The sequence below is a fragment of the Haliaeetus leucocephalus genome, unplaced genomic scaffold (assembly GCF_000737465.1).
Source record: "Haliaeetus leucocephalus isolate CR32 unplaced genomic scaffold, Haliaeetus_leucocephalus-4.0 Scaffold217, whole genome shotgun sequence".
Lineage (NCBI taxonomy): Eukaryota > Metazoa > Chordata > Aves > Accipitriformes > Accipitridae > Haliaeetus > Haliaeetus leucocephalus.
Window position 1 is genome coordinate 10,910,501 of NW_010972653.1, and position 17,777 is coordinate 10,928,277.

At 38.8% G+C, this 17,777-nt stretch overlaps 1 protein-coding gene across 1 annotated transcript in view; it reads left to right on the forward strand.

Annotated features, from left to right (window-relative positions):
* Positions 1-5,931: 5,931 nt before the first annotated feature.
* The window catches only part of SH3YL1 (SH3 and SYLF domain containing 1), a 46,770-nt gene continuing 34,924 nt past the window's right edge, over positions 5,932-17,777 (forward strand). Inside the window, exons 1-5 of the mRNA XM_010566758.1 lie at positions 5,932-6,082; positions 12,124-12,234; positions 13,254-13,367; positions 13,860-13,924; positions 17,119-17,231. Of these exons, the coding sequence (XP_010565060.1) occupies positions 5,932-6,082; positions 12,124-12,234; positions 13,254-13,367; positions 13,860-13,924; positions 17,119-17,231 (554 nt within the window). The remainder of the gene's footprint in view (positions 6,083-12,123; positions 12,235-13,253; positions 13,368-13,859; positions 13,925-17,118; positions 17,232-17,777) is intronic.

Below are 17,777 nucleotides of genomic sequence, written 5' to 3' on the forward strand. Positions count from 1 at the left end.
AGGGCAGGTGGGCTCCTTAGCGGGGGAACCGCCGGGGCTTCCCCCGCTGAGGCGGCGGCCCGCTCCGTCCTGCCCGCCGCCGCCTCCTTCTCCTCCTCCCGGGTGGGCGGACGGCTGTCCGGGCACGGCGTGGAGCGCGGGGGGAGCCGCCCGGCTCCCCCGTCGGTGCAGAAGCCCCCCAGGAGGGCGCGGGGCGCTGCGAGGCCCGTCAGCCCCGGGCCGGCCGCTGCTGCCCCGTGGGTCTGGCGCCCGCGGCCGCTCAGGCTGTCCCCGAGAACTAAGCGAGCGTGCTCTGGCACTGCGAGCAACGCTTGGTTTCCCCATTAATTTCCCTTCTCGCCCGATGTTGCGGCGTGTGGTGCATCCTCCAACGGGAAACTTAAGAAGCGTTGAATATGGTGTTGGCCTCACCAGGCTGCTGGTGAGGTTAAGCACACGCACTCTTCGTTTTCTAGAAGAGCTTAACTATTTTTTTTTTTTTTTTTTAATCTGGCTTCACCTGCTGGGACATGCCGCGTACCTGGCTGGGTTTTGTAATGCTGGCCGCCGGCCCGAGGTGGCCGGGTGTGGCCAGGACTGGATTCCTCTGGTGCTTTTAAGACTTGTTTGTCTTGTCTTTCAGTCAAAACGCGGCACTTTGGAGGTTAAATAAAAATCCCAGATTCTAAATTTTGTGCCAGATCTGTGACTTTCACATGAAAATGATGACTGAGTAACCGTTATAACCTGAAAAGCTTATACAACATATTTTCTGCAGAATGGAACAAATAGCATACAGCCTTTTATGCAACTTCATATGCTGGCCTGCGTATGTCACTGTTTTTATAAATGCAGTTGTGCAATTGCATTTTTTAATATCTATTTGTTTTGCTTTGCGATGGAAATGGTTGGTACTCAGAAAGATTGATTCTCTCTCCAGCGTTCCCCTCCATATGCACTGCAGCACTCTGCTGTCGCACAGGTCTTCTTGCAGGTGTCAGGAGTGCAAGGTGGTGAAGCCAGAAAGGGGCCATGGCACTGCTCAGTTACCAGATGTGGCCTCGGCGAAGGAGAGAAGGGCGAGATGAGTCGGTTGTTTAATTCTCGCCTGTAGCTCTGCCATGTTGTATAACCTGAGCAGTCTAGAGTGCCTTTACTCCTGTTTTCTATCAAGTGGAGTGCCTTGAGGTGTCAGTATAGGAAGTAGATTCACCACCACCTTTCTATGCATTTGTGGGTCAGGGGAAAGTGAGGCTGTGCATAGAAGTGAGTGGTTTGAAAGGCCATTCTGGAGTTCGTATAAAATCTAGTATTTGTGTGTGTCTGTGTTACATGTAGGTATGTGCCTAGCTGTAACTTTGAGATGGAAGCATTTCATGTTTCCCTGTCTTGGGGAGGGGAGTGGGGAGGGTTGTTGTCTTAAGGGTTGTTCTACGTTCTCAGCTCTCAGTAGTGGAGGAGAATTACAGTCTGTACCTTTTTCAGTTAATGTCAACTTCATACCTTTGAAATGAACTCTAACGGAATTCACTGTTGTTCTTTGTCTTGTATCGTGGTTTCTCACCACTAAGAATTACTATTTCTGATGTGAAAGCTCTCTATATTTGGGGTTTTTTTTAAACATTCATTACATTGTTGTAAAAGAGTCTGTAATGCAGGGTTGCTATGAAGAGTAGGCTGTATGGCTTAGTGGGAGAGAAACACTATTGTGAACAAGACAATCTAAGAGCTTAGGTACAACTAGGGCTCTTCAAGCTCTTGATTAATAAATATCAAGTACTTACACTTCTTTTTTAAAATGTTTATTCCCTTTAGTTTGAAGAAATGTTTCTTGTGTGATTAATTATAGAAATTAATTCATTGTGGAAATTAGTAACTTAGATTAGATGCGTGCGCATAGGGAATTGGAACATCTATGAAATGGGGAAATGAGCGGGTTGGAATGATAGTGACAGTTTTACTGATAGAGGTGTTAAATATTTTCTGCAAGAAATGGCTGTAGTCTGTTTTGTTAAGGTACTCAAATATTTTTTTCATGTATCATTGTAGCATACGGGGCTATTGTATAGTGGGCATGGGGGTTGTAGTCTGTTACATTTTTTGCTCTCTCTATGCTTCTGTCCCTGGCGAGAGGATAAACAAGATGTTTTTTAGGATTTTTTTCTGAAAAGCACAGCTTTGTTTTAGTTGAAGCTTTCTTGTGCAAAGGTTAATGTACTTGTCTACCTGCTTGGATTGCCTTGAAGTGTATTTTTGCAATTAAAGTAGAGTTAGCAAGCCAAAGTTGGGATTCTCTTTGGGATTTTCCCCTTACCTCCCATGTCTAAATTTCACGTATCGTACCAACTCTTGTATTAACATGAGGAGAGACAGGCAGAACTGAATTCCTAGGTCTGATTTAGCTTCGGTCATGCTGCTTATCTTGCTTGGTGGGCAGCACCCAACCCCTTTAGTACCAACTGTTTACATATCAAACATATTACAATAAGTGTATATGAAAGACTTGCTAAAAGGGTTTCAGATAGACAGTTTCCCAGGGCTTGGGCGGCAGGGTGGATAGGTGGGGTGGTGTTTTGAGCAAGAGCCTGCAATTCTGGTAGTACAAATTCTTGGAAGAGTTCACTGGTTAGTCTCAGATCAACCCCCAGGGTAACTGTGCCTTTGGTGCTTGTTGTAGAGCATACCACTGTCTCTATATTCTTGAAAATACTGTTTTCTGACTATCTTTGTACAAACTGAGTGATTTCTTCCCCATGCACCTTGTGTTTGTTCTCTCTCCTAGTGCGAAGGCTACAACTCAGTTGTAGAACTGTGGACTCGGGATTTAAGCGTACTTGTAATTGCTAAAAGTTACAAGGCTTTTTGAAGACTTTTAGCTACAGGTTTTCCACTGCTCTGCCTCCAGTGCAGTTGAACAGATGTCTGATATGCTTTTTGGAACAAATCCTCTGATTCAGCTGTGCCTCAGGCAGTTAGCGACTGTCTTCACATGCCACACAGTTCCTTAGAAATAAGGAGGTGTCACCTAGTTGAAACATCTTGCATATACAAAGGGAACACGTTTTTCTTTCAAGTGCGTTGTTCACCTATGTCAGTATCATTTTACCCTCATGTATTCCAGCTCTCATCAGAAGTTCATCTTTCTAGGAGATGAGAGAAAATTCAGCATCTCAAATTAGAATTTCCTCCAAGCTGACTTCCATACAAAAACTGCTGGGAACCCAACTCATCAAATGCTTTTGATAATGTGGGTGGCTCTGTATGTTACAGGTGGTTTTTTGTTTTTTTTTTTAATTCCTTGACTTTTCTCAAGGAAATAGTTAATTCAAACTGGGATTGAGGACTGATATCCCATTAAGTTACCAAGCAATACACTTTGCGTTTGGATTAGTTAAGTCCTTTCCTCTTTGTTGAGAAAAGTAATAAAAAAATATACACACAATGAAACTGTGGGCATGGGGGCTTTTGCATGTTGTGGAGTTTTTTTAGCATTAACAAAATGGATATTCCATACGAAACATATTGAGCTCCCATGGTCTAGAAGTGCATGCATAATCGGTAGTAAAATCTGAAAAGGCAGCTTGTCAACACTAGCAGCTGACCCAAAATGTTGTATGTTTTTGGACACTATACATGACAATATTCACACTGACATAGCTAACAGGCATAAATACTTTTACCACATCTCATATAATTCAGTTTATTCAGATTAAATAGTTCTGAGGTGCAGAGGCTAAGCTTATTTTTGGATGTGTTATTTTATGTACTTAATGCATAGCAAATAAATTTTGCTTTGCTTTCAGAAGGCTCATTGGCTAACATCTTGGTTTGTAAGCTTGAGTTTACAAAATCCCTCTGCTAAGGGGACAACAGCCTAAAAACTTGACAAGGAAGGAGAAGTTTTCTACTTTAAATAAGTCACAGCAGAAAGCCCTAAACCAAAGTTAGGTGCAAAGAGCAATTTGCCTTGGAATACGGGTTAGTAGTAAAAGTAGTATATGTCCAGGTTGGGAGTGAGGCAGTATTCCTCTCCAGGTTCAGAGTTACCACAGTTACATGCTTCCAATAATACTGGCTTCCTTTGATTTATCTTCAGAGGTATTTTAATTTCCATAACTCATAGTAATATGTTTTAAAAAAACCCAAAACCAAAAACCACAGGCTTACAGAGATGAGAACAAACAAGGAAATTTGCTCTCTATCTCCATTAGTTCATTTCTGTCAATGGAAGGGCTTCTACGTTCAAAGTGGTTCTTCTTTGAATAAAGACTTGTGATTCTGTAGGTTTTGGTTTGACTTCATGCTGTGTATTTGCATACCAAAATCCAAATGTAGATGACTGGATTTCTCGTTGTTGTTGTCTGACGTCCTAGCTGTCTTGGAATAAGGATACAGATACAATGCAAGATTCCAAACAGGTTTTCAGAAGCACTAATCTTTAAAATGGCATTTGTCATCTCCCCCCCCCCCAATTACTGTGATTTAAATATATAAATATATATATATGTAATTTTGGACATGTAAGCTTCATAAATTCAAGAATGTTTTCTTATTATAGCCCTCTCCCCAATTCAGTTAAAAAAAACAAAATCTTCAAAATACTGTAAATATCTTGGCTTTATGTAGTGATAGAAATGTCTGTGAGATTTTTCCTCTTTGAGAAATATAACTGTTGGGCTATTTTCCTTTTAGAGAAGGTGCTGTCTTCTGTTATGTGACATTCCTTTTTCACATTTGAGTTCTTGAAGGCTGCATTTAGTTGTAACTTTAGTATGCTCACGAGTTTTTTCCTGTGCACAGGCTGTCATCGGCAGCTAACTTTAGCAGGTTATTGCAGGTGAAACAAGAAAAAACAGGCTGGTTTTAATATGGATAAGGGGGGGGTAATTTTCAGCTTTATTTTTAAGCACCATTTCACTTACTTCCAATGCAGTGTTTGGGAGGAAAAATCTGATTGTTCTTATATTTCCATCTGTCCTAGGTAAACCTTAAAATACTTCCAACTCCTTGTCTTCTGTATGCTGAAGGCTACAGGTTCTGCGGACCTTTCTGCTCTGTTTTCCCTCCCCCACCACTACCAGCATCAGCTTAATACAGTACCATCCAGTAAACTTCTTGTTATCCAGGGTGGGGAAGGAGGAAAGAGTAGTTATATTCACAGTACAAAAACCTTTAGGGTTGTGAAAGCACACATTTGAGTATTCCAGTGCAGCTCAGCTGCCACTCTGCAAGGCCATGTAGTTCCTCCTGCAGTACTTGTACCCTGACATAACTCTTACTATCTCTGACATAGCACTACCTACTCGCACCAAGCTTGTTGAGGAACAGTACTGTATGAAAGTTGGTAAAATTTCAGGAATCCAAGTGATGAGGAACATGGTAGAAATACATGAGATTAGTATAAGGCTTCAGTATACAGAGAGACCCTGTTTTCTCCTTTTCAACTTTGCTTCCATTGCCTTACGCTGATGTATTTTCTGTTGTCTTCTGTCTCCCTTGCTGTTCTCCAGGTGCCTATGGCAGAATTGTACAACATAGATAATTGGCATGAACCTCCCTGTCAATAATTGCTACTTTGTCATTCCCTGCTACTGCTTTCCTAGACTCCTTTTTGCCATGCCATTAGTGCTTTCAGGATGATCAAAGTGTGCATTGTGAAGCTTGCCTCTTTCATGCTCCTTGGAGTCTCAAGGAAAAAATATCTACTTGTTGCTATTGGCTCCAAAACAAGGAGTAAGGAGTTCAGGCTCTGACAGCAGAGGTCTGCTGGGTTTCAACTAAAGGGCATAGTTATTGCCTTTATTTTATTCCATCCTTTTCCTCCAGGTTCCTTTTCACTGTTTCCTTGGACGCCACAGATCTCTTCCTGACATCTCATTGACCTGACTGCTTTGCTGTCTGCCATTGGCTTCAAGTGTTGGAAGTAGTAAATGGAGGGAGACTGACGGAGACATGTTTAACATAGTCTGCTGCTTGTCATCCGCTGCTCTGTATCGCTTCGCTTTTTCTTGGATTAGGCAAAATGCTTATGATGCACGTCTTGCACGCTGTTCTAGGAATTCCAAATACCAGATGAATCCCAAGGCTGGAGCTGGCTACCACAGTACCACAATGTTACACATCTGTGAAACCAAAATTACATTCATCTCTTTAATTGTAGTGCTGAATTTAAATCTCTTGTGTAGGCTCTTTTCCAACACTGCACTGTCTTGCTTTTCAGGTTTCTCTTTCCCATTAGATGCTCTTCTTTAACCTTTCTTCACTATGCTAGTTCTCATGTTTATGAATGTTCTCAATCGTAATTTTGAATGTTCTCTGTTCATACAAGCTTTTTAGCATTGATGTTGCTGCTATAACCGTGGGTATTTGCAAATCAGCTATGCTTTAATGTATTCTTGTGCTGTTTCTGAACTTTTTAGTGAAGTGAAAGTGAAGACTGAATTACTGTCTGAGGCTCGTAGAAGGTGTTTGCCATTGTTTTTTCTTCTTTTTGTAACCAGAAAAACCCCCAAACCACCTTCCACCAAATACTGCAAAGCTCATACATACATGGACAACATATCTGTGAAATCTGCATGTGAGACTTTGTCTCCACTTTAGCAGCAATCTTCTTTGAAACTGTACTTTTGATGTTCAGGTTCTCATAACACCACCATGCTTTATTTCATGTGTTCCTATTCAGCAGAATTTTGATTATATCAGAATTACTTACAGCTTTTAAGTAAAAAGGCTTTATTTATTCTTTATTACACCTTGCTTAGATAATTTCACCAAATGTTCAGCCAACACATTATTACTGTTAGTCAGAATGTAAATTAGAGGCTGACGCACTTGCCTCATCAGCTTACAAATTAAGCAGTTAATCAATTTTGGTGTGATATTCCCCCATGGGGTTTGTGTTGCTGACTCACATATGCTCAATATCTTCTTCTTTCAACAACAAGCAGGAGTGCAAATGAAGCTTGCTCCCAGCTGGGCATTCGCTGGTCATGGCATTCCAAATCCATCAGTCAGTATATCCTCCTGATAGATATTATTGTCTTATTGCTCCTGGTTACCTCTTCCCTGAGCATTACTTGAATACAAAACAGACAATTATATATGCATAGTTAAAATCTAATAGTGAAGACAGTGCTACAGGATTATTCCTTATGTTACTGAAGGGGTGAAGTGAACATGGAACTTCTGCTTATTTCTAAATATTTCATGCAGTATTTTTATTAAAACACAGATATTTCTATAACATCTGTTCAATAGACTTGCAATATTAAATCAGTTTTTAAGAAAAGAATTTTACAGTTCAAATCCTATGGTAAGCTTGAGGGAGAGGAGGACAATTTGATAGGTGAATAGAGGTTTAAACCATTTTTGATGTCACGGAAATCCCACTTAGGGTTTTGTCTGTTTATACAGTGATTAAAATGAGTAGAAACAAGATTTTGTCCCTAACCTTCACTACAATTTTTAGTCATCTGTATTGTATTTTGAGGCAGATACCACCATTTCATAGTGCAAACTTCCATGTACGTCTTTTTTTTTTTTTTAAAGTAAATAACTAGTTTTGAATTGTCTTTGACATATTTGTGCAATTTTCCACTTACTAGTTTTTTTTACTGAAAAAGCATCATGTTCTTTGCCTTTGGACAAAGTTTTACAAAACCAATCTAAAATTTAATAGTAAGAGTGAGGCCTCACCCATGCTATATAGCTAACCATTAAACTTTGCCTTTTTAGGGTTGATTGTTGTCTGTGTCCCTGTTTAATTGAATACTGTCAACAAAATCTTGAGTGTGGCATAGCCTAAGAGGGAGAGCCAAACCTCCCCCTTTCCTCAGTGATAAAAATATTAGATTTCCTTGCCATGGCTCTACCAATTTTAGCAAAATGGTAGTCCAGCCAGGCTTTATCAAGCATCATATTATACATAATTAAGGTTAGGGTGTAGGCTTGTTGTTTGGTGGTTTTTTTAAACAAGTCATCAGTTCCTCAAGACCCCTGTAGGCATCCTGCCCAGTTCCTTAGTATCTGTGTAACATTATGGAAGTAAATAAAGGAACTCAAAATGAGCCCCTATGGAAAGAATCATATGGTAGCCACTTTGATTAACTGTGTTGGTTTGCAGCAATGGAAGTGTTTGATCAGTTGGCTTGTTGATCCTGTCCATTGTTACTAAAACCTTTCTGTGCCATGTTTGCTTGCCAATTAAAGTCACTTTAATTTTCATACCTGCTGCTGTCTAAATTAAAATCTGGATGTAAGTCATCTTAACTTGCAACCCTTCTCTACAAGATGTAGCTTTGAGCTCTTCAGTTGGCAGTGTGTTTAACCTCTTCCTTTTTTAATTCCCTCTGCCCCGTTCTGTGTCTTTACCGTGCTTTAGAAATATCACCCATTTCTTAGTCCGCTTCTGAAAGCGCACAAGTCTGGCTCCATGCACAGTAACTGGCAGAATGTTGTTGTCAAATCCCCCTGCTGTTTCTTAGTCCAGAAAAATCCTCCATTGCTTCAGTCTGTGGCAGGAAGGGAAAAAGCAAGGGACAATGGAAGTGTGAATTTCTGTAGATACCCAGGGGATGCAGAATGCAGAAGCAATGTTGATGTAGGAAACAAATAATACAGGGAGAAAGTGAAGTTTCTGCTGTTATTTTGAGGATGGGAAGTTAGGTTATTCTCCTGCTTATTGTTGCGATGTACAGCTAGATGAGTAATCTCTCTCCATCTCCCCTGTTCCCTGGTAATAAAGGAATCCCACACCATGTGGCACAAAAAATACCCTTTTAGAGGGGTTGGAGTGGAAATATGTAATTTTCATTTTGCTCGAGTAATGCTGTTTTTCTGTGCAAAGTTTGCATTTTGGAATATATGTTTAGAATCATAGTACAGATGAATCACAGAACCATAGAATAGTTTGGGTTGGAAGGGACCTTTAAAGTTCATCTAGTCCAACCCCCCTGCAATGAGCAGGGACATCTTCAACTAGATCAGGTTGCTCAGAGCCCTGTCCAGCCTGACCTTGAATGTTTCCAGGGATGGGGCATCTATCACCTCTGTGGGCGACCTGTTTGTAAAAACACCGTCCTCATCATAAAAAATTTCTTCCTAATTTCTTCCTAAATAGCAACACCAGGATAAAAATAAGCCAGGTAGGAAAATCATGGAGTCATCCTAGGTATCTTGTGAAACTTTCAAAGTAAACACTGAAAAGGGTTACTTTGACATCTTCCCTCCTGCCCCAAGGTGTGACCAAAACCTGATTTTGAAACCGATTATGTATTGAGAGTTAAAGGGACAGTGGTGCAGTAACAGTATTACTTTTGCTGGTTCATGAAGTTCAGCTTTGGATTGTCTTCAATTAAATAGTAACTCCTACGTGCACATAAACATGCACACCCTGATTTCTGGTAACCATCGAATCTTTCTGAAGCAATTCTGAATCTGAAAATGCATATGAAAACTATAAAGCGGTGGGGGTTTTTTGTTAGGTTTTGGGTTTTTTTTACTCATCTTTTCTTGTTTGTAGACTTCTAGGTCTCTAGACTTATAAAAGATCTTAAATGAAATCTTACATGTAAAAGTGTTCACCTGGTTATGCAAATGGACATGCACTGTGTTACAATATTATTTATTAATTATAAGTTATACTATCTGAAAGTGTGTATTATTCATGCCTTCTTCAGAAGAAAGGTGATGCAATATGTTTTTTGTGACTGCCTCAATGTATCTCCATACAAAAGCAAAAATCTTCCTATTTTTCTCTTACAACATGCTCGTAGTGTTTCCCCTTTGACCTTGAAAATGCAATGTCAAGTACCAACAAAAGTAATGGAGACATTTGCTCCAGCCAGGTTTGTTAATCTACCAAAAGCAATTGTCTGTTAATGTTTTGTTTGGGCTACACTGGCCTCTCTTTGTGCTCTGTCCATGTAGCCAGGTTCCAGCCTGGTCAACCAAGGAAGAAACGTGTGTTCAAAACTCCTGCAAGCTGGCTTACAATTTTAGTGCCATAGCAGTCAGAGAAAATTGCACATGCCAGTAGCTTTTTCTGAAGGTCCTGAGCTCTTAAGAGTTTAGAGCTTCACCTTTCCCTATCCTTTCACACATGGGGACTTGGCCATCATCTTAACTTTCTGAAAACAGAAGGGATGATTAGGAGAGAGAATTAGTATGTCTTCTCTTTGTTACTGCAATGTGGTTTAGAGTCTGTTGCATTCTATGCATCTATTTCCTTCTGCTCCCAGAGAGGCCGATATTTCTGAAGAACCTTATGATGTCTGCTGTCACTTCAAACTCTCCAAAGTTATACCTGCTGCGTTTTCACCAAAGCCAAATGTGGCTACAAGCTTTCACATGGGGAAGATAGTTCAGAGACTCAGCTGTCAAAATTTCTATTTTTCTGGGAATCTTCCTTCTCGCTTGGAGAACATACTGGAGGAATATACTTAACTTTGAAAAGTAGAGATGTAATTCTTATTCTAGTCAATGGAGCCTGGACAGAAACTTGGCTGACTTGCCACTAGGCATTTCACTTAGTCGGAGCTCAATTGCTCTCCAAGCTTCATTGATTTAATCTCAAAATGTATTTAGTCCTCACCTTCATGCTTTTGGGTGGGAATGTTGTCCAGAGTAAAGATGTAAATGAATGTTCAGGGAACACCAGTTAAAAAACTAGACCACTTTTGATTAAAGTTGTTTCTCCGTGCACGGTCCTTTCTATGCTTTTGTGAATTTAAGAACAGTGGAATTTTATGGAAATACTGTCACTAGTTCTTTTCAGAGACAAGACGCGAGGCTGGATGCGTCTTTGGCCTGACAACATAATTCATGTATTACTGGGACAATTTGTTGCTGGTAAGATTAGAAATGGTAGGTGTTGATATGTCCAGGCAGGAAAACAAGAATAATTTAACTGATAGCTTTGAGGGGTTTTAGTAGCTGTAAGAATTAAGACTAACTCATATCTTTCTATCTGCACTAGGGCCTCTTTTTGCAAATCTACAGGTGAAACATTACTATTCATACATAAAGTGGTATGTATACTGTTGCAGAATCTTAACATGATACTTGATTCTGTTCAGTAGTGATTAATGACAGCAGATTAGGTAGATCTAAATTGAATCACCACTATCCCGTAGAATTTATGATCTCATGGATTTGGGGGGTAAATTTCAAGATTTTTGTGTTTGCTACTGTAGTCTACACCTTTATAAAGCAAACATAATCTATCCCTAATGCCTGCTTTTTTCATCAGTTGAAATCTACGGAGGTGCGTATGTTGAATCGCATTGGAGAGAAAATATTGATAAGCCCTTCAACAGGAAATAGATTTCTAAAGGAAATTTCTTGGTCTGAAACAGAATTTTGTTCACTTTCAGAACATGCTGCGAATTTAGCTCTGTAAGAGAAATCTCCTGAAGAAACGTTAAGCTTTTAGTGTTCATTGGTCAACAGTTGCTGGTTTGAAGGACAGCAGACTTGATGGTGGTACAGAGAAGAGCAATTAGAGTGATCAGAGTGATGGAGCAACTACCTTGAGGAGAGCCTAAGAAGGCTGGGACTCCTGAAGAAGTGGAGAAGGCTGGGGGGTTCTGGCTATTTATAAAAGCATGAAGGTAGTGGATAAGTTGAATGCAGTAGTTGTTCACCAGAATTCATACGACTTGAACTAGCAGGCATTCACTGTAACTAGTAGATTAAAATAGAACAAGTATTTCTTTAAGTAGCAGGTAGTGAACTGCTGCTGCAGGAGTTCTGGAGGCAAAGAGTATCAGCAGGTTTGAAAAGGTATTAGACAAATTCATATGCAACAAGTCCATAAATACATAGTGACAGGAATAACTGAGGATGCATCTCCAACATCCTTGCTGTTACCAGTGTGGATTCTGAGGAAGTACAAGGGGAACAGATTTTGGAAAAGAACCAGGCTTGTATCTCTTCCTAAGTGGCGTCTTCTGTTACAGCCATCAGAGACAAAATGTGGGTTTGATGCAGAAGATAATTTCTTATATTTGTTGTTTCCGGTTTGTTTGGTTTACTCTTTATTTGTAAAGAATCACTTTTCCCATACGAATCACACTGTTTGATTTCTATATGAGCTATCCTGAACTGTCCATAGATGTAATTTCTTATTTCTTTCATGTTTTACAGTGAATAACCCTATACCTTCCAACCTGAAGTCAGAAGCTAAAAAGGCAGCTAAAATATTACGAGAATTTACAGAAATAACTTCCAGAAATGGGCCTGATAAAATCATACCTCGTGAGTAAAGAAAATGTTTTGATTCAGCGAAAACCTCCAACACTCCCCTGTGTTGCAATTATGCTCTCTTTACCAATTCCCTCTGTTTTCACTGACCATAACTTAGAGAGGAATGAAGATCTGGGGTGCCATAACTTTTGTGAAAACGCTTTGGAAGTAAAGGGGTTCAGTTTGTATCCTAGGCAGACATTACTTACTGGGAGAGCTCTTTTGCATGTTTACAACCACAGGGTATCTGCACAAGAAGGCTTCCCTCTGGAGTGGATGGACTGTCTCATGCTCACCCTGTGAATGTCAGTTCTTAAGGGAGAACCTGGAATAGTAGCTCTAGTTCTTGAATATCGGTGTTTCTTAGAATTATCTAAATGAAAATAAGTTGAAGGGAAGAGATCAGGGTGCATTTCTCCTTTGATACTGATTAAGCACTCTTATTTGCTGCTGTCCTCTTTATTTTTGCAACTGTTATTCTGTGTTTCTCCTAGTGTCTTCCTTTATCTGGTGTTGCTGGTTGTGGCTTTGAATTTATAACTATTATGTTCCAGAAGGTCTGTAATAAGACTTGCAGGATGATGACACTTTATTTGCCACAAACACTGCCTAATGATATAAGCTGATTAGGCTGCTGTGTGTCACTCTGATCTAAATTCAGACTCCTGTCCTCCAAAAATCTGTAGAGACGTGGATGTCAACTATTCACTGCCTCTTTATCTTGCTAAGGGTACTCACACACAATGTTCGTGGCAATAAGCAAACTAATTCTGTACAAGATAACCGGGACAGGTGAAGGAGTTGTGACAGTATAGAGATTGGCACAGGCTAATGTGACCTGTAACTAGCTTTGTGGTTGACTGTGGAGTGGAGGCGTCATTATCAGTTCAGCTTTTTTGCTATTTTCTTTAAGCTTTTGCTTCGATTATTTGACTCATATGTGTTCAAAATTGTTAAATGTAAAGTTTTATTTTCCCCTTCTCTTGGAACTTCTCTTACAAGATCTTGAATAAATGATTTTGCCGTTTCAGCTCATGTAATAGCTAAAGCCAAAGGCCTTGCAGTTTTGTCCGTTATAAAAGCTGGATTTTTGGTGACCGCTCGAGGCGGAAGTGGAATTGTATTAGCTCGTCTTCCTAACGGAAGTAAGTGGATATTTTCCTTTTGTACTTCATGGAAGAATTAAAAGGAAAAAATATATTTTTTTCTTCATTATTTCTTTTCATAGCATAAAATGTGAGATGTGTGAGGAGTCAAGCCAGTAGGTGACAATGTTTGGTTTGAAAGCTGTTTTCAAAATTTTGTACCTACTTTTGACTGGATGTAAATGCTTGTAGAAAAGGATGAAATATGAAAGCATATAGTTTAAAACTCATTGGAAGAATTAATTATATCCAGTTATGGACAACTGTATGATAAATAATTTGTAACAAAGATTTGTTTAGATCACAAGGGTTTGTATTTCTTAAATTCCTTCCTGTGGGTTAAACCAGTATAGTTATGTGATTCCATTGTAGTGGTTTTGAACATGGTTTTAAGTAAATAGTTTGTTAGCGTTTTTAACTGTAATAATAAAATGAGTATTTATTGTAACATGTGGTAAAAATTATGTAAACTTGTCTTGTTTTGCATGACAGCCTGGTCTGCTCCTTCTGCAATAGGAATTGCTGGCGTTGGTGGTGGATTTGAAATTGGAATTGAGGTATAATTTTGGATTTGAAATGCTTGTTGGTAACTTTTTTGCAAGAAATTAAAATGCATTGACAAAGATCTAAATGTTGGTGAGATAGTAGAATCTATTTTTCTGTGTAAAAAAGCTATTATAAAATTCATTTATACAAGACAAACAAAATAGGGGTTTTGATCCTATCGGTCTAATTGCTTGGAGAGATTAAATGAAAAAAAGTGACATAACAGCTATTTCCTCAATTTCTCACTTCTAGCAGACAGAATTTTTCCCTTACAGAAAACTTCCTGTCAGTGTTCACATGTAAGCCAGTTGGAGTTAGTTAAAAGTAACCCATACTTAATGCTGTATCAAATGCTTTGTTAAAGAGCCCTAGGACTCCATCTGGCAAGAAACAGTGAAAGGAATTGAAGGTGGAGTAAAATGGAGCCTTGCTAATGTTATGGTACTTCATGCATTTCCTACTCAAACCAACTCGTGATTACTGACTTCACCTTTCAGTTTGGGAGCACCAAAACTGATGGTGCCTTCTCTGAAGGAATGCAACAGAAGACGAGCCAGTTCTCAGACAGCAGAAATGGTTAAGTAAGGGACTCTCAGTGTGTTCAGAGAAGTCTGTTCTGAGCCCTGACGGCGCTCTGCCTCTGCTTCCCGTCTCCTCTTCCTCACAGTTCCTTCACCCTTGTTTGTTTCTGTCATTCCTCCTCTTTCCTACCCTAGCCTCCAGTCCTGTCTGTCTCTTTTCTTTCTGTTTAGCTTCATTCTGCTGATTCCCAAAGAAAATCAAAGTAACAGTATGCTGCCAACAAGATTTCTTACTATGGGTGTTCTGCTCTTCAGAAGAATCCGTGCATAGCTGATCTGGGTGGTCCACGCCAGCCCCCAGTGCGTCTTCTACAACTAACCAGCTATCCCTGTCCTGACAGCCAGTCAGCCAGCACTCACATCATGAGCAATGGATCAATATTTTATTGTATCCTCATTGTTCACTGTGTGATCTCAGGCATTATTGCTGTGCACTTTTTAAAGAATGATGTGAATACACAGTTATTAATTTTTGTAAGGATTTTTCTTTGGGTTTCATGACTACAGGATCTAAATGCATTACAAAACATTGAGTCTGAGGTCCAGTGTTGGGGTTTTGTTTTTTTTTTTGCTTTTATGACAATGAAACACTCTTCACGTGCTTTGATTAATCTATGAAACTTTTTCTTTAATCATCTGATATTATAGATAATGTAACCATTTACAATTGATACTTTCTCAAATAATTTTAATAGAAGCGATTTCTGAGAGGGTGTTTTTTCTGAGCAATATTGTGCCATTCATTTGAAATTTTAGTCAGCTTACAAAATACTGTTTCCTTTCTGGCATTATTATAACACAATCTTATTTATTTCTTCTAGAGAAGAGATGCTATTCAGAAATACCTAAGTAGCTTAGGAGCCCAGAGTCCAATTTCAGCATTCTTTTAGTCATATATAAACTTAAACCTTGTAGAAATTGGTTGAATTTTATTACTGTAGGAGAGACTATAGTTGGCATAGTTGTAGTCGGTACTTATGGGTGGAAGAAGGAAATCACAGCCTTCAGAAGTCATAGTGAACAACTTGATACCTCAAATTAAAGACCAATTTTAAAATTCATCTAAATGCTTTCCTTGAAGGTTTTCTCACTATGGATTCATTTAGCTTTAGCTGTGGATTCATCCTCTTAATGGGTAAGAGGAGGTAGCAGCATCCTGAAAGACATTCTCTCTCCATCCCTGGATGATTCAGAAACTACTCATGTCAGCCATCTTTTGTTTGGGATGGGGTGGAGGTTACCAGGGGGCTAATAACAAAGGCCTCTCTTATGCTGTGTGTAATACTTCTGGGCCAGCCTTGTTTTGCAAATAATCTGGTATTTCCTCTTGTGTTCCCTGCTGTCACTGTTTGGAATTTGGGGTAAGTTGGAAGTTTTTTCTGAACCTGGCTTTCAGTCAAGTTCCTCAGATGAAAGATCAGGCACAGTAGTCCTTGGGTAGTCAAGATATTTCTTGAAAAGATAATCCATCGCAGTAAGCTACAAAAGTGTAATCTACTGTGTTGAACAGGCTGGTACTGTTGCAGTGTGTTTGGGGTTTTTTTAATACATGTAGGGTGTTTACTGAGCTTTAAGGTAAGATAGAGTAATCTTTATAGGATCATGCTTGTGTTTGAAAGACTTTTTCCTTCTTTAAAATGCTTTCTAGTTTAGGAAGAGAGTTGTAGGAGATTTTTGTTGAAATTTGTTCCAGTCGATGAGAGTTACAGTTTTACAGTACTGATGGTAATAGGCATCACCTTAAACAGTAGTAGAAGTTCTTTGATACATCCATTCTGTGTCACAATCCAGGCAAATAAAGTCTTTTAAAAATAGTGATTTTTTTTTTTCCATTGTGCATTTGAATCTTTCAAAAATACTTTATTAATTCTTCAGTTATTTGGTTTAATAGTTTCTTGAAGAAAGTGGCTACGTCTCATATATTCAAGTTTTAAAAAATTAAATATTAATATATAAATATATAAATGTATCCACACTTTTTATGTGTATATATATTAGACTCCTAATTTTCTGTCAAGAAAATAAAATTTTGTCAATAACAGGAAAATCTGTATCCTTTTTGGTGTTTATTCTTTGGATGGTAATTTTGGTTTACCAAGTTCTGTCTTGCTGTTATTAATTCAGTTATAGAAGGATCAAAATGGTTTTCTTAATCTGATCTCTCTTCACATCGGAAAACGCCTTCACATTCACAATTGTTTGCAAAAGCTGTAGAAAATAAAAATTTGTTAATTAGGAAATTTTGAATTAAAATAGGGTTTCTGTTACAGCTGTTGTTTGTCACATACTGACCATATCAGCAGTTGGGGGAAAAAAAAAAAATCAAATTTGATTAAGAAGTAGGTGAAGGATTTTTAGTTTCAAAATACCTTCCAGAAAAAGAATCAACTTCATTATGAAAACTGTTTCAAAAGAATCCTTTACAAGAAAGGAAGTAATTCTCTGAGAGAATGAGAGATTCTCACTTGAATTAAAACCTTGATAAATCTAGAGCTAGTTTTCATTTGTGGAAGGGAATATCTTCAACACTCCCACCTGTTTTCCTGCAAAATGGAAGACACTTCTCCCATGCTGTTCTAACTTTCTTCTTAAAAAACATAGTACTTTTATTTGATATTTTGTAGGTTTCAGACTTAGTGATAATACTGAATCATGAAAGAGCAGTAGAAGCTTTTGCCAAAGGAGGGAATCTTACACTTGGAGGAAATCTTACTGTGGCAATTGGACCTCTGGGGAGGTGAGTAAAATACTTTACTAATATGGGGTAGCTTTTAATATGGGGTAGAATTAAATATGGAAGATAATTTTTTAACTGTCTTTATATAGTTTTTAACTAACTATATATAAACATTGACATGGCTTTTTTTAATACGTTACAAAACAACCTGGGCAACCTATATGTTGACTGGACCATATTTTTCTTGTAGCATTATGACTTTTCAGTCACTTGTTGCTTTGGGGTTTTTTCTTTTTTTTTTTTTTTTTTTCTTTCCTGCTGAAGGCATTTATTGGTAGAAGGAAAGTGTTCTGAGGTTTATTCTCTTTTTGCAGGAGACTGCTTGGCTAGGCTCAATAAAGAGCACAGGTGCTACTGTGCCTGACTGAGCTATTATTTTCATTAACCTATGGGTCTGTGCTTTCTGTCACCACAGATCTGCCTGGCAGTAAATAAATAATACATCAAATAATTACTTTTAAACCTCAAGTGGTTAAGCCAGCTTACTTTGAAGGATGAGATGGTATAATCACAGAATAATCTAACTTGGAAGGGACCTTACAAGAT